The 27,744-nt window shown below is 43.0% G+C and overlaps 2 protein-coding genes across 2 annotated transcripts in view; both read right to left on the bottom strand.

Moving 5' to 3' along the window:
- LOC311122910 (uncharacterized protein) overlaps positions 1-27,744 on the bottom strand; it is a gene marked incomplete at its 3' end in the record, with an annotated part of 141,216 nt that overhangs the window by 23,297 nt on the left and 90,175 nt on the right. The gene's annotated exons all lie outside the window — the stretch shown is intronic.
- LOC311122926 (uncharacterized protein) lies at positions 17,177-27,697 on the bottom strand. Its single transcript, XM_084197226.1, has 2 exons — positions 27,594-27,697; positions 17,177-18,669 (listed from the first exon to the last, which is right to left on the bottom strand). Exons 1-2 carry the CDS (start codon positions 27,682-27,684, stop codon positions 17,744-17,746), a joined length of 1,017 nt encoding a protein of 338 aa, XP_084053352.1. The 5' UTR covers positions 27,685-27,697; the 3' UTR covers positions 17,177-17,743.

The following is a 27,744-nucleotide window of genomic DNA, read 5'->3' on the forward strand; positions in this document are numbered from 1 at the left end:
TGGATTCTTTCATGTCATTTCAGTTGCCTTAACCAGGTAAATGTCATTCCACAGTGTTAGCAGTTCCAAAAGGCTTCTCCCTAGTGTGTATTTTCTCATGCTGCTTCAGTTTCCCTAACTTCTTAAAACTCCTTTCACAACGAGAACACTGGAAACACTTCTTTACAGAGTGTGTTAGCTCATGTTTTTTCCAGTTACTTGAGTCAGTGAAATTCTTTCCACACTGGGAGCAATGGTAAGGCTTTTCTCCTGTGTGTGTCCTCTTATGCTTTGTCAGGGCCCGTGATAAGATAAAACTCTTTTCACAGTGGGAGCAGTGATAAGGCTTTTCCCCTGTGTGTATTCTCTTATGTACTTTCAGGTTATATAACCGGTTAAAAGTTTTTCCACATTGAGAGCATTTGTGAGGCTTATCTCCTGTGTGTATTCTCTTATGTGATTTCAGGGAACTTAACTGTGAACATCTCTTTCCACACTGGGCACATTGGTAAGGCTTCTCTCCTGTGTGTATTCTATTATGTATTTGTAGGGTCCCTAACTGGGTAAAACTCTTTCCACACTGGGAACATTGGTAGGGCTTCTCTCCTGTGTGTAGTCTATTATGTATTTTCAGGCTCCCTAACTTAGTAAAACTCTTTCCACACTGGGAGCAGTGGTGTGGTCTCGCTGGTTTGGACGTCACTGGCTCTGGTTCCTCTGAGTCTGGTCCCTCTCCTGCCGAAAACAAACAGAGTATTTAATGTAACAGAGAGATCAGAGTCTTATTCACTAGAAACGAAAGCAAAAAGGCAGAAATGGGGAGAACGACTAGCGGAAGTTGTCCAATAAAGAAACGCTTGTTTTTGCTTGCCATTGCAAAACAATTTGCTACGGTGTTCACTAATGAATACAACCCTGAATGAAACCTCCACATGATAAAACTGTCTTCCTGTGAGGTTTAATCCGAATCAGATCCCTCAATAACCTGAGGCCAAGTTTATCACTAGGACAAAGACAAAGCTGTACAACAGCTGGAAACCAAGTCTAGTCTAGAACAGCCTGAAAAGTAGGTCTAATATAATAAGATACATTTGATCCATTGTTACGTTTTGTTGGTGACCCCCCCACTCTTTGTAGCTTTAAAGGAGGACTGACTGAACGCTTCCATGTGTTTTTCTGGTGCTCATTATGAAAACTGAGATTTGGATCTTGGGGGTGTGGTTTCAATGTGGGAGTGTTATGTTCCATATCATACCCTGGCAGCAACAAGATATAAGATGTCACCATAACAACAAGATAGCCACCACCACTTCCTCAAAATAGGCAGAAATAGTAAAAGTCACCATAGCAACAAGACAGCCACCACCACTTCCTCAAAATAGACCAGTCAGAATGAATCTAAGATAGATCAAGAAATCTGTCATCCATTTGGATGTTTTTGCCGAGGTCTTCCTCACGTCATTTTACATCCATCTAAGGTGTTTGGTGCAGTATTTCTCAGGTTAAATAATGTCCAGGGAAAACCAGTCAGTGCACTGCATACAGTAAGTATCGGGTCAGCTGCGGAATGATTTCTGAGAACGTCTACAACTTCATCATCAGCGAGCCGTCAAACTACTGTAAATAAAGCACAAGCTGCCACACGCTGTTTATCAGTGTCCAGAATCACTTGCTAGCAGGCACACTGAGGAGCCAGGCCACAATCAGCTTCTCAAGTCACTTGCGAGTGGTGACGTGTGCTTTGTTTTTCACAACTTTCTGACTATCTATAGAGAGCACGTCTGTCTGGCAGTGTTTCTTAACCAATCATGTTACAGAACAGGTCTCGGCAGGACAGAAGATGTTGGCGAATGGGAATTTAGAATTTTGTAAAATTGGCAGTTGGGATACAAGTGTGCATCTTCTCAATTCTAAATTTGCCCAAAACAGGCAGACTGGAGTGATCACTATCCAACACATCAGCAAGTGGCCACTCCATGAAGGGCTTAGGGACCAAGTGTTATTGATCACTATCCAACACATCAGCAAGTGGCCACTCCATAAAGGGCTTAGGGACCAAGTGTTATTGATCACTATCCAACACATCAGCAAGTGGCCACTCCATAAAGGGCTTAGGGACCAAGTGTTATTGATCACTATCCAACACATCAGCAAGTGGCCACTCCATAAAGGGCTTAGGGACCAAGTGTTATTGATCACTATCCAATACATCAGCAAGTGGCCACTTCATAAAGGGCTTAGGGACCAAGTGTTCTTTCAACGTAACATTTGCGCGTGTTGTCTTATGTAAATAAGTCTTACATGTTGACCAAACCGCCCGCGTTGCAAAATAAATGTACACATACGTTATTCAGTCATTTCATCCATACTGCTTGCGCTCGTCAATGGGCGTCTCAAGAGCCAGGCGTTAAAATTGAACTTGGTTCTATTTTAGACGTTTGACGCGCTGCAAGTCCCGCCTCTCCCATCTCCTCATTGGTTTTTAGGAGCATATACCCATGTGGGGGATTGAAAGATGAACTGAGGGCCACACTCCAGTCCAGTTGGTGGTGGTAATGCACCTTAAAGTTGGTTGCCAACCCCCATATAAAGTCCACAGAAGAAGAAGACTAAGACAAAAAAGAAGAAATGAATCAAAGTAAACTAAGTTATTTTCCCTGAAATGCATATGTTCCTTTTTTTAGAACTTTGACCCATATTGAGTCACACAAAATCCTTTGTTCTCCACTCCGACAATTAACCCACAGATAAAATGGGAAACCTTGTTCATCTCCCAAGACATATTAGCTAGCAACAGCAACAGCTAAATGTCCATGAATGTTTCATATGTTTAGACCTGTCCCCAAATTAATATAGTCAACATCAGCGCGATGGTGTTTTACAGCTAATTTCCTGCAATTCTACACATTTTGAAATGTTTGCTGGTTTTAATATGATATCTGAGTGAGACTGACTAACAAAATGAATGGGGTCCCCCGGCCGTTAATTCGACCGTGATTACTTAGATTAGGGATGGGCAAATTTGATGGGGGTTGTTTGTCCGTGCATGACAATTCTACCATCTGGTGTTAGTGGGCATGATTAGAATCCAAACCCAACCCTCATGTAAGTCGTGTTGAACTCCGTTACATACAGTGCATTTGGAAAGTATTCAGACCCTTTGACTTTTTCCACATTTTGTTACGTTACAGCCTTATTCTAAAATTGATTAAATGATTTTCCACTCATCAATCTACACACAATACCCCACAAGGACAAAGCAAAAACTGTTTTGTTTTAAATTTTTACAAATGTATAAAACAAAATTTAAAAAATGAAATACCTTACCTTAAACCCTACCCCTAAGCCTGAATAGTACACAAGGCCCTAATTACAGGTAGCCTGAATAGTACACAATACCCTAATTACAAGTAGCCTGAATAGTACACAAAGCCCTAATTACAGGTAGCCTGAATAGTACACAAGGCCATAATTACAGGTAGCCTGAATAGTATACAAGGCCCTAATTACAGGTAGCCTGAATAGTACACAAAGCCCTAATTACAGGTAGCCTGAATAGTAGACAAGGCCCTAATTACAGGTAGCCTGAATAGTACACAAGGCCCTAATTACAGGTAGCCTGAATAGAATACAAGGCCCTAATTACAGGTAGCCTGAATAGTACACAAGGCCCTAATTACAGGTAGCCTGAATAGAATACAAGGCCATAATGGTAGCATGAATAGAATACAAGGCCATAATTACAGGTAGCCTGAATAGAATACAAGGCCCTAATTACAGGTAGCCTGAATAGTACACAAGGCCCTAATTACAGGTAGCCTGAATAGTACACAAGGCCCTAATTACAGGTAGCCGGAATAGAATACAAGGCCAGGCCCTAATTACAGGTAGCCTGAATAGTACCAAGGCCCTAATTACAGGTAGCCTGAATAGTATACAAGGCCCTAATTACAGGTAGCCTGAATAGTACACAAGACCCTAATTACAGGTAGCCTGAATAGTACACAAGGCCCCAATTACAGGTAGCCTGAATAGTATACAAGGCCCTAATTACAGGTAGCCTGAATAGTACACAAGGCCCTAATTACAGGTAGCCTGAAGAGTATACAAGGCCAGGCCCTAATTATACAGGTAGCCTGAATAGTACACAAGGCCCTAATTACAGGTAGCCGGAATAGAATACAAGGCCAGGCCCTAATTACAGGTAGCCTGAGTAGTACACAAGGCCCTAATTACAGGTAGCCTGAAGAGTATACAAGGCCAGGCCCTAATTATACAGGTAGCCTGAATAGTACACAAGGCCCTAATTACAGGTAGCCGGAATAGAATACAAGGCCAGGCCCTAATTACAGGTAGCCTGAATAGTACCAAGGCCCTAATTACAGGTAGCCTGAATAGTATACAAGGCCAGGCCCTAATTACAGGTAGCCTGAATAGTACCAAGGCCCTAATTACAGGTAGCCTGAATAGTACACAAGACCCTAATTACAGGTAGCCTGAAGAGTATACAAGGCCCTAATTACAGGTAGCCTGAATAGTACACAAGGCCCTAATTACAGGTAGCCTGAATAGTATACAAGGCCCTAATTACAGGTAGCCTGTATAGTATACAAGGCCCTAAATACAGGTAGCCTGAATAGTACACAAGGCCCTAATTACAGGTAGCCTGAATAGTATACAAGGCCCTAATTACAGGTAGCCTGAATAGTACACAAGGCCCTAAATACAGGTAGCCTGAATAGTACACAAGGCCCTAATTACAGGTAGCCTGAATAGTACACAAGGCCATAATTACAGGTAGCCTGAATAGAATTCAAGGCCCTAATTACAGGTAGCCTGAATAGTATACAAGGCCCTAATTACAGGTAGCCTGAATAGTACACAAGGCCCTAATTACAGGTAGCCTGAATAGTACACAAGGCCCTAATTACAGGTAGCCTGAATAGTACACAAGGCCATAATTACAGGTAGCCTGAATAGAATACAAGGCCCTAAATACAGGTAGCCTGTATAGTACACAAGGCCCTAAATACAGGTAGCCTGAATAGAACACAAGGCCCTAATTACAGGTAGCCTGAATGGTATACAAGGCCCTAATTACAGGTAGCCTGAATAGTATACAAGGCCCTAATTACAGGTAGCCTGAATAGTACACAAGACCCTAATTACAGGTAGCCTGAGTAGTACACAAGGCCCTAATTACAGGTAGCCTGAATAGTATACAAGGCCCTAATTACAGGTAGCCTGAACAGTACACAATACCCTAATTACAGGTAGCCGGAATAGTACACAAGGCCCTAATTACCGGTAGCCGGAATAGTACACAAGGCCCTAATTACAGGTAGCCTGAATAGTATACAAGGCCCTAAATACAGGTAGCCTGCATTGTACACAAGGCCCTAAATACAGGTAGCCTGAATAGAACACAAGGCCCTAATTACAGGTAGCCTGAATGGTATACAAGGCCCTAATTACAGGTAGCCTGAATAGTATACAAGGCCCTAATTACAGGTAGCCTGAATAGTACACAAGACCCTAATTACAGGTAGCCTGAGTAGTACACAAGGCCCTAATTACAGGTAGGCTGAATAGTATACAAGGCCCTAATTACAGGTAGCCTGAACAGTACACAATACCCTAATTACAGGTAGCCTGAATAGTATACAAGGCCAGGCCCTAATTACAGGTAGCCTGAATAGTACAAGGCCCTAATTACAGGTAGCCTGAATAGTACATTAAGGCCATAATTACAGGTAGCCTGAATAGAATACAAGGCCCTAATTACAGGTAGCCTGAATAGTACACAAGACCCTAATTACAGGTAGCCTGAATAGTATACAAGGCCCTAATTACAGGTAGCCTGAATAGTACACAAGGCCCTAATTACAGGTAGCCTGAATAGTACACAAGGCCCTAATTACAGGTAGCCTGAATAGTATACAAGGCCCTAATTACAGGTAGCCTGAATAGTACACAATACCCTAATTACAGGTAGCCTGAATAGTATACAAGGCCAGGCCCTAATTACAGGTAGCCTGAATAGTACCAAGGCCCTAATTACAGGTAGCCTGAATAGTACACAAGACCCTAATTACAGGTAGCCTGAAGAGTATACAAGGCCAGGCCCTAATTATACAGGTAGCCTGAATAGTACACAAGGCCCTAATTACAGGTAGCCGGAATAGAATACAAGGCCCTAATTACAGGTAGCCGGAATAGTACACAAGGCCCTAATTACAGGTAGCCTGAATAGTATACAAGGCCCTAAATACAGGTAGCCTGTATAGTACACAAGGCCCTAAATACAGGTAGCCTGAATAGAACACAAGGCCCTAATTACAGGTAGCCTGAATAGTATACAAGGCCCTAATTACAGGTAGCCTGAATAGTATACAAGGCCCTAATTACAGGTAGCCTGAATAGTACACAAGACCCTAATTACAGGTAGCCTGAGTAGTACACAAGGCCCTAATTACAGGTAGCCTGAATAGTACACAAGACCCTAATTACAGGTAGCCTGAATAGTATACAAGGCCCTAATTACAGGTAGCCTGAATAGTACACAAGGCCCTAATTACAGGTAGCCTGAATAGTACACAAGGCCCTAATTACAGGTAGCCTGAATAGTATACAAGGCCCTAATTACAGGTAGCCTGAATAGTACACAATACCCTAATTACAGGTAGCCTGAATAGTATACAAGGCCAGGCCCTAATTACAGGTAGCCTGAATAGTACCAAGGCCCTAATTACAGGTAGCCTGAATAGTACACAAGACCCTAATTACAGGTAGCCTGAAGAGTATACAAGGCCAGGCCCTAATTATACAGGTAGCCTGAATAGTACACAAGGCCCTAATTACAGGTAGCCGGAATAGAATACAAGGCCCTAATTACAGGTAGCCGGAATAGTACACAAGGCCCTAATTACCGGTAGCCGGAATAGTACACAAGGCCCTAATTACAGGTAGCCTGAATAGTATACAAGGCCCTAAATACAGGTAGCCTGTATAGTACACAAGGCCCTAAATACAGGTAGCCTGAATAGAACACAAGGCCCTAATTACAGGTAGCCTGAATAGTATACAAGGCCCTAATTACAGGTAGCCTGAATAGTATACAAGGCCCTAATTACAGGTAGCCTGAATAGTACACAATACCCTAATTACAGGTAGCCTGAGTAGTACACAAGGCCCTAATTACAGGTAGCCTGAATAGTATACAAGGCCCTAATTACAGGTAGCCTGAACAGTACACAATACCCTAATTACAGGCAGCCTGAATAGTATACAAGGCCAGGCCCTAATTACAGGTAGCCTGAATAGTACAAGGCCCTAATTACAGGTAGCCTGAATAGTACATTAAGGCCATAATTACAGGTAGCCTGAATAGAATACAAGGCCCTAATTACAGGTAGCCTGAATAGTATACAAGGCCCTAATTACAGGTAGCCTGAATAGTACACAAGACCCTAATTACAGGTAGCCTGAATAGTACACAAGGCCCTAATTACAGGTAGCCTGAATAGTACACAAGGCCCTAATTACAGGTAGCCTGAATAGTACACAAGGCCCTAATTACAGGTAGCCTGAATAGTATACAAGGCCCTAATTACAGGTAGCCTGAATAGTATACAAGGCCAGGCCCTAATTACAGGTAGCCTGAATAGTACACAAGGCCCTAATTACAGGTAGCCTGAATAGTATACAAGGCCCTAATTACAGGTAGCCTGAATAGTATACAAGGCCCTAATTACAGGTAGCCTGAATAGTACACAAGACCCTAATTACAGGTAGCCTGAGTAGTACACAAGGCCCTAATTACAGGTAGCCTGAATAGTATACAAGGCCCTAATTACAGGTAGCCTGAATAGTATACAAGGCCAGGCCCTAATTACAGGTAGCCTGAATAGTACACAAGGCCCTAATTACAGGTAGCCTGAATAGTATACAAGGCCCTAATTACAGGTAGCCTGAATAGTACACAAGGCCCTAAATACAGGTAGCCTGAATAGAACACAAGGCCCTAATTACAGGTAGCCTGAATGGTATACAAGGCCCTAATTACAGGTAGCCTGAATAGTATACAAGGCCCTAATTACAGGTAGCCTGAATAGTACACAAGACCCTAATTACAGGTAGCCTGAGTAGTACACAAGGCCCTAATTACAGGTAGCCTGAATAGTATACAAGGCCCTAATTACAGGTAGCCTGAACAGTACACAATACCCTAATTACAGGTAGCCTGAATAGTATACAAGGCCAGGCCCTAATTACAGGTAGCCTGAATAGTACAAGGCCCTAATTACAGGTAGCCTGAATAGTACATTAAGGCCATAATTACAGGTAGCCTGAATAGAATACAAGGCCCTAATTACAGGTAGCCTGAATAGTACACAAGACCCTAATTACAGGTAGCCTGAATAGTATACAAGGCCCTAATTACAGGTAGCCTGAATAGTACACAAGGCCCTAATTACAGGTAGCCTGAATAGTACACAAGGCCCTAATTACAGGTAGCCTGAATAGTATACAAGGCCCTAATTACAGGTAGCCTGAATAGTACACAATACCCTAATTACAGGTAGCCTGAATAGTATACAAGGCCAGGCCCTAATTACAGGTAGCCTGAATAGTACCAAGGCCCTAATTACAGGTAGCCTGAATAGTACACAAGACCCTAATTACAGGTAGCCTGAAGAGTATACAAGGCCAGGCCCTAATTATACAGGTAGCCTGAATAGTACACAAGGCCCTAATTACAGGTAGCCGGAATAGAATACAAGGCCCTAATTACAGGTAGCCGGAATAGTACACAAGGCCCTAATTACAGGTAGCCTGAATAGTATACAAGGCCCTAAATACAGGTAGCCTGTATAGTACACAAGGCCCTAAATACAGGTAGCCTGAATAGAACACAAGGCCCTAATTACAGGTAGCCTGAATAGTATACAAGGCCCTAATTACAGGTAGCCTGAATAGTATACAAGGCCCTAATTACAGGTAGCCTGAATAGTACACAAGACCCTAATTACAGGTAGCCTGAGTAGTACACAAGGCCCTAATTACAGGTAGCCTGAATAGTACACAAGACCCTAATTACAGGTAGCCTGAATAGTATACAAGGCCCTAATTACAGGTAGCCTGAATAGTACACAAGGCCCTAATTACAGGTAGCCTGAATAGTACACAAGGCCCTAATTACAGGTAGCCTGAATAGTATACAAGGCCCTAATTACAGGTAGCCTGAATAGTACACAATACCCTAATTACAGGTAGCCTGAATAGTATACAAGGCCAGGCCCTAATTACAGGTAGCCTGAATAGTACCAAGGCCCTAATTACAGGTAGCCTGAATAGTACACAAGACCCTAATTACAGGTAGCCTGAAGAGTATACAAGGCCAGGCCCTAATTATACAGGTAGCCTGAATAGTACACAAGGCCCTAATTACAGGTAGCCGGAATAGAATACAAGGCCCTAATTACAGGTAGCCGGAATAGTACACAAGGCCCTAATTACCGGTAGCCGGAATAGTACACAAGGCCCTAATTACAGGTAGCCTGAATAGTATACAAGGCCCTAAATACAGGTAGCCTGTATAGTACACAAGGCCCTAAATACAGGTAGCCTGAATAGAACACAAGGCCCTAATTACAGGTAGCCTGAATAGTATACAAGGCCCTAATTACAGGTAGCCTGAATAGTATACAAGGCCCTAATTACAGGTAGCCTGAATAGTACACAATACCCTAATTACAGGTAGCCTGAGTAGTACACAAGGCCCTAATTACAGGTAGCCTGAATAGTATACAAGGCCCTAATTACAGGTAGCCTGAACAGTACACAATACCCTAATTACAGGCAGCCTGAATAGTATACAAGGCCAGGCCCTAATTACAGGTAGCCTGAATAGTACAAGGCCCTAATTACAGGTAGCCTGAATAGTACATTAAGGCCATAATTACAGGTAGCCTGAATAGAATACAAGGCCCTAATTACAGGTAGCCTGAATAGTATACAAGGCCCTAATTACAGGTAGCCTGAATAGTACACAAGACCCTAATTACAGGTAGCCTGAATAGTACACAAGGCCCTAATTACAGGTAGCCTGAATAGTACACAAGGCCCTAATTACAGGTAGCCTGAATAGTACACAAGGCCCTAATTACAGGTAGCCTGAATAGTATACAAGGCCCTAATTACAGGTAGCCTGAATAGTATACAAGGCCAGGCCCTAATTACAGGTAGCCTGAATAGTACACAAGGCCCTAATTACAGGTAGCCTGAATAGTATACAAGGCTCTAATTACAGGTAGCCTGAATAGTATACAAGGCCCTAATTACAGGTAGCCTGAATAGTACACAAGACCCTAATTACAGGTAGCCTGAGTAGTACACAAGGCCCTAATTACAGGTAGCCTGAATAGTATACAAGGCCCTAATTACAGGTAGCCTGAATAGTATACAAGGCCAGGCCCTAATTACAGGTAGCCTGAATAGTACACAAGGCCCTAATTACAGGTAGCCTGAATAGTATACAAGGCCCTAATTACAGGTAGCCTGAATAGTACACAAGGCCCTAAATACAGGTAGCCTGAATAGAACACAAGGCCCTAATTACAGGTAGCCTGAATGGTATACAAGGCCCTAATTACAGGTAGCCTGAATAGTATACAAGGCCCTAATTACAGGTAGCCTGAATAGTACACAAGACCCTAATTACAGGTAGCCTGAGTAGTACACAAGGCCCTAATTACAGGTAGCCTGAATAGTATACAAGGCCCTAATTACAGGTAGCCTGAACAGTACACAATACCCTAATTACAGGTAGCCTGAATAGTATACAAGGCCAGGCCCTAATTACAGGTAGCCTGAATAGTACAAGGCCCTAATTACAGGTAGCCTGAATAGTACATTAAGGCCATAATTACAGGTAGCCTGAATAGAATACAAGGCCCTAATTACAGGTAGCCTGAATAGTACACAAGACCCTAATTACAGGTAGCCTGAATAGTATACAAGGCCCTAATTACAGGTAGCCTGAATAGTACACAAGGCCCTAATTACAGGTAGCCTGAATAGTACACAAGGCCCTAATTACAGGTAGCCTGAATAGTATACAAGGCCCTAATTACAGGTAGCCTGAATAGTACACAATACCCTAATTACAGGTAGCCTGAATAGTATACAAGGCCAGGCCCTAATTACAGGTAGCCTGAATAGTACCAAGGCCCTAATTACAGGTAGCCTGAATAGTACACAAGACCCTAATTACAGGTAGCCTGAAGAGTATACAAGGCCAGGCCCTAATTATACAGGTAGCCTGAATAGTACACAAGGCCCTAATTACAGGTAGCCGGAATAGAATACAAGGCCCTAATTACAGGTAGCCGGAATAGTACACAAGGCCCTAATTACAGGTAGCCTGAATAGTATACAAGGCCCTAAATACAGGTAGCCTGTATAGTACACAAGGCCCTAAATACAGGTAGCCTGAATAGAACACAAGGCCCTAATTACAGGTAGCCTGAATAGTATACAAGGCCCTAATTACAGGTAGCCTGAATAGTATACAAGGCCCTAATTACAGGTAGCCTGAATAGTACACAAGACCCTAATTACAGGTAGCCTGAGTAGTACACAAGGCCCTAATTACAGGTAGCCTGAATAGTACACAAGACCCTAATTACAGGTAGCCTGAATAGTATACAAGGCCCTAATTACAGGTAGCCTGAATAGTACACAAGGCCCTAATTACAGGTAGCCTGAATAGTACACAAGGCCCTAATTACAGGTAGCCTGAATAGTATACAAGGCCCTAATTACAGGTAGCCTGAATAGTACACAATACCCTAATTACAGGTAGCCTGAATAGTATACAAGGCCAGGCCCTAATTACAGGTAGCCTGAATAGTACCAAGGCCCTAATTACAGGTAGCCTGAATAGTACACAAGACCCTAATTACAGGTAGCCTGAAGAGTATACAAGGCCAGGCCCTAATTATACAGGTAGCCTGAATAGTACACAAGGCCCTAATTACAGGTAGCCGGAATAGAATACAAGGCCCTAATTACAGGTAGCCGGAATAGTACACAAGGCCCTAATTACCGGTAGCCGGAATAGTACACAAGGCCCTAATTACAGGTAGCCTGAATAGTATACAAGGCCCTAAATACAGGTAGCCTGTATAGTACACAAGGCCCTAAATACAGGTAGCCTGAATAGAACACAAGGCCCTAATTACAGGTAGCCTGAATAGTATACAAGGCCCTAATTACAGGTAGCCTGAATAGTATACAAGGCCCTAATTACAGGTAGCCTGAATAGTACACAATACCCTAATTACAGGTAGCCTGAGTAGTACACAAGGCCCTAATTACAGGTAGCCTGAATAGTATACAAGGCCCTAATTACAGGTAGCCTGAACAGTACACAATACCCTAATTACAGGCAGCCTGAATAGTATACAAGGCCAGGCCCTAATTACAGGTAGCCTGAATAGTACAAGGCCCTAATTACAGGTAGCCTGAATAGTACATTAAGGCCATAATTACAGGTAGCCTGAATAGAATACAAGGCCCTAATTACAGGTAGCCTGAATAGTATACAAGGCCCTAATTACAGGTAGCCTGAATAGTACACAAGACCCTAATTACAGGTAGCCTGAATAGTACACAAGGCCCTAATTACAGGTAGCCTGAATAGTACACAAGGCCCTAATTACAGGTAGCCTGAATAGTACACAAGGCCCTAATTACAGGTAGCCTGAATAGTATACAAGGCCCTAATTACAGGTAGCCTGAATAGTATACAAGGCCAGGCCCTAATTACAGGTAGCCTGAATAGTACACAAGGCCCTAATTACAGGTAGCCTGAATAGTATACAAGGCTCTAATTACAGGTAGCCTGAATAGTATACAAGGCCCTAATTACAGGTAGCCTGAATAGTACACAAGACCCTAATTACAGGTAGCCTGAGTAGTACACAAGGCCCTAAATACAGGTAGCCTGAATAGTATACAAGGCCCTAATTACAGGTAGCCTGAATAGTATACAAGGCCCTCATTACAGGTAGCCTGAATAGTATACAAGGCCCTAAATACAGGTAGCCTGAATAGTACACAAGGCCCTAATTACAGGTAGCCTGAGTAGTACACAAGGCTACTTGAAAATCTGTGTCAGGACTTGAAAATGGCTGTCTAGCAATGATCAACAACCAACTTGACAGACTTACCCAGAAAGACTCACAGCCGTAATCGCTGCCAAAGGTGATTCTAACATGTATTGACTCAGGGGTGTGAATACTTATGTAAATTAGATATTTATGTAGTTCATTTTCAATAAATCAGAAACAATTTCTATAAATATGTTTCCCCAGTCATTATGGGGCAGTGTGTGTAGATGGGTGAGAAAATGCATATATTTAATAAAACATGTAATCAGGCTGAAACACATCAACAACATGTGGAATAAGTCAAGGGGTGTGAAGACTTTCTGAAGGCACTGTATATTTTTTTTTTGGGGTGGGGGTTTCATTTGTAGAAAAAAAAACACTCCAGGACTACTGACAGATTGTTGACAAACACCCTTCCCATCTTTCCATTTAAAAAAACAGTACTGACATGTACGAGAAATGCTTCAGCTTATATTTTCTAAGAGAATCTTAGCCAGAACACATCACTTTCAACATATCAACAATTGCTTACGGATGTCAATGATATCATAACGCTGAAAAAGGATACTGAAAGGAGAGAAACCAATTACAGACCATGATACTGAAAGGAGAGAAACCAATTACAGACCATGATACTGAAAGGAGAGAAACCAATTACAGACCATGTAAAACGTTGATGAAAGTAAGCTTTACAGAGAAAAGTTTCAAGGTGATCCAATGTAAGGTGCATGTTGTACAAAAACATTTCCTAAAAACGTTACGGATGTTACATTGCCTGTCTCAGTCACCCCCCACTAACTTTACAATACTGTAGAACAGTGGTCTGTACTACTTCATTAACCTTTTCTTAACTAATACTGGAGGAAAGCTGTGATTGTAAAAAAAACAAGCTCTGTGAGCCCTTTCTAAAGCCATGAAATATGATTGACTCTAAAGCATTTTTTGAGACTTTGCCTCCTACATTTACATTTTAGTCATTTAGCAGACGCTCTTATCCAGAGCGACTTACAGTTAGTGAGTGAATACATATATATTTATATATTATTTTCTCATACTGGCCCCCCGTGGGAATCGAACCCACAACCCTGGCGTTGCAAACACCATGCTCTACCAACTGAGATACACGGGACTACATTTTACATTAAATTTTTACATTTTTGTCATTTAGCAGACGCTCTTATCCAGAGCGACTTACAGTTTGTGAGTGCATACATTATTTTATTTTTCATACTGGCCCCCCGTGGGAATAGAACCCACAACCCTGGCGTTGCAAGCGCCATGCTCTACCAACTGAGCTACACGGGACTATATAAATATATCTCTCAGACTCAATGCACAAAGTGATCATATAGTGTAAATGTGTTGTGTTTAGAAAATAACAAAAATAATAGTCTCTATAATAGTCTAAATTAATGCAATATCCTCCTTAAACGTTTCAAATAAAGCCTGAACTCCACCATATAGACCTTAAGGATAATTATGAACGTGGTTTCATTTGGAAATACTAATTTTATTTGTGTACGCTCAGGTTGACCTTCCCACAGAATCGACCACAGACTTTTGCTAATATGTTCAGTCACCCCAAAAAGCTTGTCCATTTCATGTAACATCCATAAAGATTATATTTCCTTTATTTCTCCAACATGCCAAGTCCAATTTCTTGGGTATACACTCTTTCCATTCTGTGAGACATTAATAAAGATGTGATTTTGCGTGCAAATGGAAATGTCCATAGCGCTGGAATCGCCATTTTCAGTAGAATTACCCGTTAAAATCACACATCAGTTCAAAAGAAAGAGATATTCAGAGACATTGATTCAACAACTACATAGTTTGTGCCCCTGTTTTTAAGACAGTACTCACTGGTGTTAATCTGATCTCCATTTATCTCTTCTTCCTCCTCCAATGTGACAGTAATCTCCCCCTCCTCCTTCACTCCAAAAACTTGTTCCATTTCTTTTACTAATACAGTCCTTTCCTCTTTCACTACAAAAACTGCATTCTCTTGTTTATCTTCCTCTTTCACTTTCACTTTGAAAGCTTCTTCTTCTTCTTCTTTCACGGTAACAGCTTCATCCTCTACTTCTGTTTTAACTGTAACAGCCTCCTCTTCCTCCTCCTCTTTCACGAGAGTTTCTTTCTCCGTCCAGCAGACCTCCTCTTCTTTAGCAGGAGGAGAGTAGCTTATTGAGCTCATGGTCGGGGATGTTAGCTAGCTAGTTACCATTAGCGACTAGCCTAGTGCTAGGCTAATTTAACCAGCCAACTAACTGACTAACAACGTCAATATTAAATGGAGTAACTAGTAAAGACGCAGACAGTGTGTTTAAAACACTGATGTTAATACAAACCAAATGGTCTACAGATCTTCAATGTTTCGGTTTATGTTAGCAAGCAAGCTACCGAGGTGGTTGAACCAGCCGTTTTGTTGTTGAGGACCACTAGATTATACGTCACGCAAGAAGCGCCACCTGAAAGACGCATATCGCCATCTGCTGACTGGAGTGGATAACACAGTTTAGGAAAACATTCACTACATTGTGTTTAATATGGCAAGCAATATCATAACAAGGCATTGCAAAATCACCAGATATGTGTTCTCTTACTTAATACAGCCAATACAGCCAAGTATAATCTTAATTAAACCAGTCCACTAATATCACCTTCAACCATCCATGAAGACCTGGTTGACCTGGAGAAGTGGTCAGTGAGTGGGGAGCCACATGGTTCTGCACCCCAAGTGCAGAGTGCTCCATGTGCACTTCACCACCCGTACTATGTCACCACCCGTACTATGTCACCACCCGTACTATGTCACCACCCATAATACCACCCCCGTCTAGAACCCAAACAGAACTCCAGAAGGTAGAGGTTATCAAGATCCTAGAAATCTACATCCAATTAAATCTAAAATGGTCAACACAAGTAGAAAACATCTGTGAAAAGGCCAACCGACGTCTGTTCCTCCTCTGACGCCTGAAGCACTTCCACATCCCTAAGGAGGTCTTGGTAACAGTTTTCACCACGGAGGAGGACCTGGTAACGGTATTCACCACGGAGGAGGACCTGGTAACGGTATTCACCACCTACATCTGACCAGCGGTGGAATATGCTGCCCCAGTGTGGCATGCAGGACTAACCAAGGGACAGTGTGATACCATGAAGAGTCCAGAGAAGAGCAGTTCGTCTCATCAAGTTGTTTATCCCCTCCCCCAACCCAAACCCCTCCCCCTTGTCTGTATCCCAAACCTACCCCCAAACCTACCCCTAAACTGGGTTTATATCCTGTTCCTAATCCTACCCCCAAACTCTTACACTAAACTGGGTTCATATCCTGTACCCAAACCTACCCCTAAACTGGGTTTATATCCTGTACCCAACCTACCCCCAAACCTTTACACTAAACCGGGTTCATATCCTGTAACCAACCCAACCCCCAAACCTTTACACTAAACTGGGTTCATATCCTATACCCAACCCTACCCCTAAACTGGGTTCATATCCTGTACACAACCCTACCCCTAAACAGGGTTCATATACTGTAACCAACCCTACCCCTAAACTGGGTTCATATCCTGTACCCAACCCTACCCAGGGTTCATATCCTGTAACCAACCCTACCCAGGGTTCATATCCTGTAACCAATCCTACAATGCCCCCCACCCTTGTCCCTTGTCCAACCCCAAACCTCATCTGGAAACTAAGAAGGGGGATAGAAGAGGGAATGGAGCCCTGAGCTCTCCCTACAACTCCCAAAGTTCTTTGTCTCTCTCAGGAAAATACATTATTACAAATACATTTTGGAGTTATATATAAAAAAATAAACACACACTGTGATTTATTAAACGTAAAGTGACAATTTAAAATACAATTTAAAAGACTGCATGGGGGCTTTAAAGCCACATGCTGTAAGATACATTTCCAAATGTAAATAATAGAGCATATGCATCACATGCAGGGAAGCAGGTAGCTTAGTGGTTAAGAGCGTTGTGCCAGTAACCGAAAGGTCGCTGGTTCTAATCCCCGAGCCGACTAGGTGAAAAATCTGTCGATGTGCCCTTGAGCAAGGCACTTAACCCTAATTGCGCATGTAAGTCGCTCTGGATAAGAGCGTCTGCTAAATTACTAAAATGTAAATGTAATGCAAATACTGTAGCACTTGATTAACAACACACACATACAGAAAACACAGAGCAAAAAGGACTATGTAATCCCAGTGTGTACACTGAATCTACATAAAAACGGACATACTCCATATTCAATTCATGTCTTGGGATTTAAAAAAACAAACATACAAATGTATTTCTGAGTAGGCTTTCTCCAATTTGATTTCATATGGCATAAACAAAACCACAAAGCACCAATTTTCAGTCAAAAATTAGACAAATGTGGGAGCACTGTGCGTTAACTCATGAATTGTAAGAAATATCTCTCTCCACAATGGGAGCAGTGGTAAGGCATCTTCTCTGTATGTATAACCTCATGGTCTTTCAGGTTCCCTAACTGGGTAAATATCTTTACGCATTGGTAACGTTTCTCTCCGGTGTGGATTCTTTCATGTCATTTCAGTTGCCTTAACCAGGTAAATGTCATTCCACAGTATTAGCAGTTCCAAAAGGCTTCTCCCTACTGTGTATTTTCTCATGCTGCTTCAGTTTCCCTAACTTCTTAAAACTCCTTTCACAATGAGAACACTGTAAACGCTTCGTTACAGAGTGTGTTAGCTCATGTTTTTTCCAGTTACTTGAGTCAGTGAAATTCTTTCCACACTGGGAGCAATGGTAAGGCTTTTCTCCTGTGTGTGTCCTCTTATGCTTTGTCAGGGCCCGTGATAAGATAAAACTCTTTCCACAGTGGGAGCAGTGGTAAGGCTTTTCCCCTGTGTGTATTCTCTTATGTACTTCCAGGTTATATAACCGGTTAAACGTTTTTCCACATTGAGAGCATTTGTGAGGCTTATCTCCTGTGTGCATTCTCTCATGTGCTTTCAGGTTCCATAACTGGGTAAAACTCTTTCCACACTGGGAGCAGTGGTGGTAAGGCTTCTCTCCGGTGTGTGTTCTCTCATGCGCTTTCAGTTGCCTTGACCAGCTAAAACTCTCTTCACAGTGGAAACAGTGGTAAGGCTTTTCCCCTGTGTGTACTCTTTCATGATCTTTCAGGTTACTTAACCGCTTAAAAGTATTACCACATTGAGAGCATTTGTGAGGCTTACCTCCTGTGTGTATTCTCTCATGTGATTTCAGGGAACTTAACTGTGAACATCTCTTTCCACACTGGGCGCATTGGTAAGGCTTCTCTCCTGTGTGTATTCTATGATGTAATTTTAGGGTCCCTAACTGGGTAAACTGCTTTCCACACTGGGAACATTGGTAGGGCTTCTCTCCTGTGTGTAGTCTATTATGTATTTTCAGGCTCCCTAATTGGGTAAAACTCTTTTCACAGTGGGAGCAGTGGTGTGGTCTCGCTGGTTTGGACGTCTCTGGCTCTGGTTCCTCTGAGTCTGGTCTCTCTCCTGCCAAAGACAAACAGAGTATTTAATGTAACAGAGAGATCAGAGTCTTATTCACTAGAAACGAAAGCAAAAAGGCAGAAATGGGGAGAACGACTAGCGGAACTTGTCCAATAAAGAAACGCTTGTTTTTGTTTGCCATTGCACAACAATTTGCTACGGTGTTCACTAATGAATACGACCCTTAATGAAACCTGCGAGATTTAATCCAAATGAGATCCCTCAATAACCTGAGGCCAAGTTTATCACTAGGACAAAGACAAGCTGTACAACAGCTGGAAACCAAGTCTATAGAAAAGTCTGAAAAGTCTGTCTAATATAATAGGATACATTTGATCCATTGTTACGTTTTGTTGGTGACCCCCCCACTCTTTGTAGCTTTAAAGGAGGACTGACTGAACGCTTCCACATGTTTTTCTGGTGCTCATTATGAAAACTGAGATTTTGATCTTGGGGGTGTGGTTGGGGGTGTGGTTTCAATATGGGAGTGTTATGTTCCATATCACACCCTGGCAGCAACAAGATATAAGATGTCACCATAGCAACAAGATAGCCACCCCCACTTCCTCAAAATAGGCAGAAATAGTAAATGTCACCATAGCAACAAGATAGCCACCCCCACTTCCTCAAAATAGGTAGAAATAGTAAATGTCACCATAGCAACAAGATAGCCACCACCACTTCCTCAAAATAGGCAGAAATAGTAAATGTCACCATAGCAACAAGATAGCCACCCCCACTTCCTCAAAATAGGCAGAAATAGTAAATGTCACCATAGCAACAAGATAGCCACCACCACTTCCTCAAAATAGGCAGAAAAAGTTAATGTCACCATAGCAACAAGATAGCCACCACCACCTCAAAGTAGGCCAGTCAGAATGAATCTAAGATAGATCAAGAAATCTGTCATCCATTTTGATGTTTTTGCCGAGGTCTTCCTCACGTCATTTTACATCCATCTAAGGTGTTTGGTGCAGTATTTCTCAGGTTAAATAATGTCCAGGGAAAACCAGGTAGTGCACTCCATACAGTAAGTATCGGGTCAGCTGCGGACTGATTTCTGAGAAGGTCTACAACTTCATCATCAGCGAGCCGTCAAACTACTGTAAATAAAGCACAAGCTGCCACACGCTGTTTATCAGTGTCCAGAATCACTTGCTAGCGGGCACACTGAGGAGCCACAATCAGCTTCTCAAGTCACTTGCGAGTGGTGACGTGAGCTTTGTTTTTCACAACTTTCTGACTATCTATAGAGAGCACGTCTGTCTGGCAGTGTTTCTTAACCAATCACGTTACAGAACAGGTCTCGGCAGGACAGAAGATGTTGGCGAATGGGAATATAGAATTTTGTAAAAGTGGCAGTTGGGATACAAGTGTGCATCTTCTCAATTCTAAATTTGCCCAAAACAGGCAGACTGGAGTGATCACTATCCAACACATCAGCAAGTGGCCACTCCATAAAGGGCTTAGGGACCAAGTGTTATTGATCACTATCCAACACATCAGCAAGTGGCCACTCCATAAAGGGCTTAGGGACCAAGTGTTATTGATCACTATCCAACACATCAGCAAGTGGCCACTCCATAAAGGGCTTAGGGACCAAGTGTTCTTTCAACGTAACATTTGCGCGTGTTGTCTTATGTAAATAAGTCTTACATGTTGACCAAACCGCCCGCGTTGCAAAATAAATGTACACATACGTTATTCAGTCATTTCATCCATACTGCTTGCGCGCGTCAATGGGCGTCTCAATAGCCAGGCGCTAAAATTGAACTTGGTTCTATTTTAGACATTTGACGCGCTGCAAGTCCCGCCTCTCCCATCTCCTCATTGGTTTTTAGGAGCATATACCCATGTGGGGGTTTGAAAGATGAACAAGGGCCACACTCAAGTCCAGTTGGTGGTGGTAATGCACCTTAAAGTTGGTTGCCAACCACCATATAAAGTCCACAGAAGAAGAAGACTAAGACAAAGAATAAGAAATGAATCAAAGTAAAACTAAGTTATTTTCCCTGAAATGCATATGTTCCTTTTTTTAGAACTTTGACCCATATTGAGTCACACAAAATCCTTTGTTCTCCACTCCGACAATTAACCCACAGATAAAATGGGAAACCTTGTTCATCTCCCAGGACATATTAGCTAGCAACAGCAACAGCAACAGCTAAATGTCCATGAATGTTTCATATGTTTAGACCTGTCCCCAAATTAATATAGTTGGGGGACAAAATCAACATCCGCGCGATGGTGTTTTACAGCTAATTTCCTGCAATTCTACACATTTTTCCATAGGGTGGAGAGAAATGTTTGCAGGTTTTAATATGATATCTGAGTGAGACTGACTAACAAAATGAATGGGGTCCCCCGGCCGTTAATTAGACCGTGATTACTTAGATTAGGGATGGGCAAATTTGATGGGGGTTCATGTTAGGCGCTGCGTAACGGGCAGGCCTGTCTCACTGACTGTAGGTTCTGGCTGTTATGATTGGATAGAGCGCAATCAGACCAGCTGTTTGTCCGTGCATGACAATTCTACCATCTGGTGTTAGTGGGCATGATTAGAATCCAAACCCAACCCTCATGTAAGTCGTGTTGAACTCCGTTACATACAGTGCATTTGGAAAGTATTCAGAGCCTTTGACTGTTTCCACATTTTGTTACGTTACAGCCTTATTCTAAAATTGATTAAATGATTTTCCACTCATCAATCTACACACAATACCCCACAAGGACAAAGCAAAAACTGTTTTGTTTTAAATTTTTACAAATGTATAAAACAAAATTTAAAAAATGAAATACCTTACCTTAAACCCTACCCCTAAGCCTGAATAGTACACAAGGCCCTAATTACAGGTAGCCTGAATAGTACACAAGGCCCTAATTACAGGTAGCCTGAATAGTATACAAGGCCCTAATTACAGGTAGCCTGAATAGTATACAAGGCCCTAATTACAGGTAGCCTGAATAGTATACAAGGCCCTAATTACAGGTAGCCTGAATAGTACACAAGGCCCTAATTACAGGTAGCCTGAATAGTATACAATGCCCTAATTACAGGTAGCCTGAATAGTATACAAGGCCCTAATTACAGGTAGCCTGAATAGTACACAAGGCCCTAATTACAGGTAGCCTGAATAGTATACAAGGCCCTAATTACAGGTAGCCTGAATAGTATACAAGGCCCTAAATACAGGTAGCCTGAATATGTCACGCCCTGGCTCTGGGGACTCTAATATGTTGAGCCAGGGTGTGTATAGTCTATGTGTGTTCTAGGTTTCACTTTCTGGTTTTGATTATCTATGTTGGCCAGGGTGGCTCCCAATCAGAGACGGCTGTAGCTCGTTGTCTCTGATTGGGAGTCATACTTAGGTAGCCGTTAGGCATTCATTTGATGTGGTTTCTTGTTCATAATTGGTTTGTGTATTACCATTGACTGTCACGTCATCGTTTTGTTGTTTTGATCGTGTGATCATCACCTATAATAAACATGTTCGCCTTCAACGCTGCGCCTTGGTCCTCCTCTCTCACCGACGATCGTGACAGAAGAAACCACCAAGATTTGACCAAGCAGCGTGTCCAGGAGCCATCGCCAGGGAGATCTCTAGCAGATCTCCTTCGCCTCCTCGACTGGGTCAAGCCGGGTGAGGAAGAGAAGGGCTTGACATTGTGGCAGAAGGGCGAAAGGCTGGCGAGGGACATGGAGACCTGGTCCACGGGTAGGAGAGACGCCCAGAAATTTTTTAGGGGGGGGCTAACGCCGTGGACGACGGGCCAGCAGGAGACCGCGGCAGAGCGGCCCAGCGGGTTGGCAGAGGAGGCCGCCAGGTTACGGGGGCCACTGGTCGAAGAGGGGGTGGAAGGTGTAGAGGCACGGCGAGAGGTACTGGGGTGTGTTACCAGTCCGGTCCGGCCCATTCCAGATCCCTGCGTAGGACCAGTGGTGTGTGTCCCCAGTACGGTCCGGCCTGTTCCTGCTCCCCGCACCAAGTCAGTGGTGCGCTTCGTCAGCCCGGCTCGGCCCGTTCCTGCTCCCCGCACCAAGTCAGTGGTGCGCTTCGTCAGCCCGGCTCGGCCTGTTCCTGCTCCCCGCACCAAGTCAGTGGTGCGCTTCGTCAGCCCGGCTCGGCCCGTTCCTGCTCCCCGCACCAAGTCAGTGGTGCGTTTCGTCAGCCCGGTTTGGCCCGCTCCTGCTCCCCGCACCAAGTCAGGGGTGCGCTTCGACAGCCCGGCTCGGCCCGCTCCTGCTCCCCACACCAAGCCAGTGGTGTGCGTCGTCAGTCCGGCTCGGCCCGCTCCTGCTCCCCACACCAGGCCAGTGGTGTGCGTCGTCAGTCCGGCACGGCCCGTGCCTGTTCCACTGGTGGCTGGTCCGGCACCGGTCAGATGCTTCACGCCGGAGCTAGAGCAATCCGCTCCACCAGTGTGCAGTCCAGCTCCGGCCAGCAGGGCCAGACCGAACCAGGGGTACTGTGGGGGGTTAGAGAGGGAGTGGGGATCAGGCCCGGAGCCGGATCCACCGCCAAGGCGGAGTGCCCACCCGGTCCCTCCCCTGTGGTATTTGGTGGGCGCGGTCGGAGTCCGCGCCTTTAGGGGGGGGTACTGTCACGCCCTGGCTCTGGGGACTCTAATATGTTGAGCCAGGGTGTGTATAGTCTATGTGTGTTCTAGGTTTCACTTTCTGGTTTTGATTATCTATGTTGGCCAGGGTGGCTCCCAATCAGAGACGGCTGTAGCTCGTTGTCTCTGATTGGGAGTCATACTTAGGTAGCCGTTAGGCATTCATTTGGTGTGGTTTCTTGTTCATATTTGGTTTGTGTATTACCATTGACTGTCACGTCATCGTTTTGTTGTTTTGATCGTGTGATCATCACCTATAATAAACATGTTCGCCTTCAACGCTGCGCCTTGGTCCTCCTCTCTCACCGACGATCGTGACAGAATAGTACACAAGGCCCTAATTACAGGTAGCCTGAATAGTATACAAGGCCCTAATTACAGGTAGCCTGAATAGTACACAAGACCCTAATTACAGGTAGCCTGAGTAGTACACAAGGCCCTAAATACAGGTAGCCTGAATAGTATACAAGGCCCTAATTACAGGTAGCCTGAATAGTATACAAGGCCCTCATTACAGGTAGCCTGAATAGTATACAAGGCCCTAAATACAGGTAGCCTGAATAGTACACAAGGCCCTAATTACAGGTAGCCTGAGTAGTACACAAGGCTACTTGAAAATCTGTGTCAGGACTTGAAAATGGCTGTCTAGCAATGATCAACAACCAACTTGACAGACTTACCCAGAAAGACTCACAGCCGTAATCGCTGCCAAAGGTGATTCTAACATGTATTGACTCAGGGGTGTGAATACTTATGTAAATTAGATATTTATGTAGTTCATTTTCAATAAATCAGAAACAATTTCTATAAATATGTTTCCCCAGTCATTATGGGGCAGTGTGTGTAGATGGGTGAGAAAATGCATATATTTAATAAAACATGTAATCAGGCTGAAACACATCAACAACATGTGGAATAAGTCAAGGGGTGTGAAGACTTTCTGAAGGCACTGTATATTTTTTTTTTGGGGTGGGGGTTTCATTTGTAGAAAAAAAAACACTCCAGGACTACTGACAGATTGTTGACAAACACCCTTCCCATCTTTCCATTTAAAAAAACAGTACTGACATGTACGAGAAATGCTTCAGCTTATATTTTCTAAGAGAATCTTAGCCAGAACACATCACTTTCAACATATCAACAATTGCTTACGGATGTCAATGATATCATAACGCTGAAAAAGGATACTGAAAGGAGAGAAACCAATTACAGACCATGATACTGAAAGGAGAGAAACCAATTATAGACCATGTAAAACGTTGATGAAAGTAAGCTTTACAGAGAAAAGTTTCAAGGTGATCCAATGTAAGGTGCATGTTGTACAAAAACATTTCCTAAAAACGTTACGGATGTTACATTGCCTGTCTCAGTCAACCCCCCACTAACTTTACAATACTGTAGAAGAGGTAAACCAAACTCAAGACACTTCCATTTGGTCTGTACTGCTTCATTAACATGTTCTTAACTAATACTGGTGGAAAGCTGTGATTGTAAAACAACAAGCTCTGTGAGCCCTTTCTAAAGCCATGAAATATGATTGACTCTAAAGCATTTTTTGAGACTTTGCCTCCTACATTTACATTTTAGTCATTTAGCAGACGCTCTTATCCAGAGTGACTTACAGTTAGTGAGTGAATACACATATATATATATTATTTTTATTTTCTCATACTGGCCCCCCGTGGGCATCGAACCCACAACCCTGGCGTTGCAAACACCATGCTCTACCAACTGAGCTACACGGGACTACATTTTACATTACATTTTTGTCATTTAGCAGAGACTCTTATCCAGAGCGACTTACAGTTTGTGAGTGCATACATTATTTTATTTTTCATACTGGTCCCCCGTGGGAATAGAACCCACAACCCTGGCGTTGCAAGCGCCATGCTCTACCAACTGAGCTACACGGGACTATATAAATATATCTCTCAGACTCAATGCACAAAGTGATCATATAGTGTAAATGTGTTGTGTTTAGAAAATAACAAAAATAATAGTCTCTGTAATAGTCTAAATTAATGCAATTTCCTCCTTAAACGTTTCAAATAAAGCCTGAACTCCACCATATAGACCTTAAGGATAATTATGAACGTGGTTTCATTTGGAAATACTAATTTTATTTGTGTACGCTCAGGTTGACCTTGCCACAGAATCGACCACAGACTTTTGCTAATATGTTCAGTCTCCCCAAAAAGCTTGTCCATTTCATGTAACATCCATAAAGATTCTATTTGCTTTATTTCTCCAATATGTCAACATTTCAAAGTCCGATTTCCTGGGTATAAACTCTGCCCAAGGGGTACTACAGACAAAATACAGACACAATTTATATTTTGTCTTTCCATTCTGTGAGACATTAATAAAGTTGTGATTTTGGGTGCAAATGGAAAGTCCACAGCGCTGGAATCGCCCATAACTACAGTAGAATTACCCGTTAAAATCACACATCAGTTCAAAAGAAAGAGATATTCAGAGACATTGATTCTGTAGCTCAGCTGGTAGAGCCCGGCGCTTGTAACGCCATGGTAGTGGGTTCAATCCCTGGGACCACCCGTACACAAAAATGTATGCACGCATGACTGTAAGTCGCTTTGGATAAAAGCGTCTGCTAAATGGCAAAAAATATATTTAAAAAAATATATACATAAAAAAACAAAAACAAAAATTCAACAACTACAGTGAGGGAAAAAAGTATTTGATCCCCTGCTGATTTTTTACGTTTGCCAACTGACAAAGAAATTATCAGTCTATAATTTTAATGGTAGGTTTATTTGAACAGTGAGAGACAGAATAACAACAAAAAAATCCAGAAAAACGCATGTCAAAAATGTTATAAATTGATTTGCATTTTAATGAAGGAAATAAGTATTTGACCCCCTCTCAATCAGAAAGATTTCTGGCTCCCAGGTGTCTTTTATACAGGTAACGAGCTGAGATTAGGAGAACACTCTTAAAGGGAGTGCTCCTAATCTCAGTTTGTTACCTGTATAAAAGACACCTGTCCACAGAAGCAATCAATCAATCAGATTCCAAACTCTCCACCATGGCCAAGACCAAAGAGCTCTCCAAGGATGTCAGGGACAAGATTGTAGACCTACACAAGGCTGGAATGGGCTACAAGACCATCGCCAAGCAGCTTGGTGAGAAGGTGACAACAGTTGGTGCAATTATTCACAAATGGAAGAAACACAAAATAACTGTCAATCTCCCTCGGCCTAGGGCTCCATGCAAGATCTCACCTCGTGGAGTTGCAATGATCATGAGAACGGTGAGGAATCAGCCCAGAACTACACGGGAGGATCTTGTCAATGATCTCAAGGCAGCTGGGACCATAGTCACCAAGAAAACAATTGGTAACACTCTATGCCGTGAAGGACTGAAATCCTGCAGCGCCCGCAAGGTCCCCCTGCTCAAGAAAGCACATATACAGGCCCGTCTGAAGTTTGCCAATGAACATCTGAATGATTCAGAGGAGAACTGGGTGAAAGTGTTGTGGTCAGATGAGACCAAAATCGAGCTCTTTGGCATCAACTCAACTCGCCGTGTTTGGAGGAGGAGGAGGAATGCTGCCTATGACTCCAAGAACACCACCCCCACCGTCAAACATGGAGGTGGAAACATTATGCTTTGGGGGTGTTTTTCTGCTAAGGGGACAGGACAACTTCACCGCATCAAAGGGACGATGGACGGGGCCATGTACCGTCAAATCTTGGGTGAGAACCTCCTTCCCTCAGGCAGGGCATTGAAAATGGTTCATGGATGGGTGTTCCAGCATGACAATGACCCAAAACACACGGCCAAGGCAACAAAGGAGTGGCTCAAGAAGACTCACATTAAGGTCCTGGAGTGGCCTAGCCAGTCTCCAGACCTTAATCCCATAGAAAATCTGTGGAGGGAGCTGAAGGTTCGAGTTGCCAAAAGTCAGCCTCGAAACCTTAATGATTTGGAGAGTGGGACAAAATCCCTCCTGAGATGTGTGCAAACCTGGTGGCCAACTACAAGAAACGTCTGACCTCTGTGATTGCCAACAAGGCTTTTGCCACCAAGTACTAAGTCATGTTTTGCAGAGGGGTCAAATACTTATTTCCCTCATTAAAATGCAAATCAATTTATAACATTTTTGACATGCGTTTTTCTGGATTTTTTGGTTGTTATTCTGTCTCTCACTGTTCAAATAAACCTACCATTAAAAGTATAGACTGATCATGTCTTTGTCAGTGGGCAAACGTACAAAATCAGCAGGGGATCAAATACTTTTTTCCCTCACTGTACATAGTTTGTGCCCCTGTTTTTAAGACAGTACTCACTGGTGTTCATCTGATCTCCATTCATCTCCTCTTCCTCCTCCAATGTGACAGTAATCTCCCCCTCCTCCTTCACTCCAAAAACTTGTTCCATTTCTTTTACTAATACAGTCCTTTCCTCCTCTTTCACTACAAAAACTGCATTCTCTCGTTT

This window comes from Coregonus lavaretus (genome assembly GCF_964263955.1).
Source record: "Coregonus lavaretus genome assembly, contig: HAP1_SCAFFOLD_102, whole genome shotgun sequence".
In the NCBI taxonomy this organism is placed as follows: Eukaryota; Metazoa; Chordata; class Actinopteri; order Salmoniformes; family Salmonidae; genus Coregonus; species Coregonus lavaretus.

Excerpts from the sequence above, each read along its gene's own strand:
- LOC311122926 (XM_084197226.1), bottom strand. The coding sequence starts at position 27,684 with ATGGAACAAGTTTTTGGAGTGAAGGAGGAGGGGGAGATTACTGTCACA. Across the intron at positions 18,670-27,593 it reads TGGAGATCAGATGAACACCA|GAGAGAGACCAGACTCAGAG; the intron begins GTGAGTACTGTC and ends TGTCTTTGGCAG.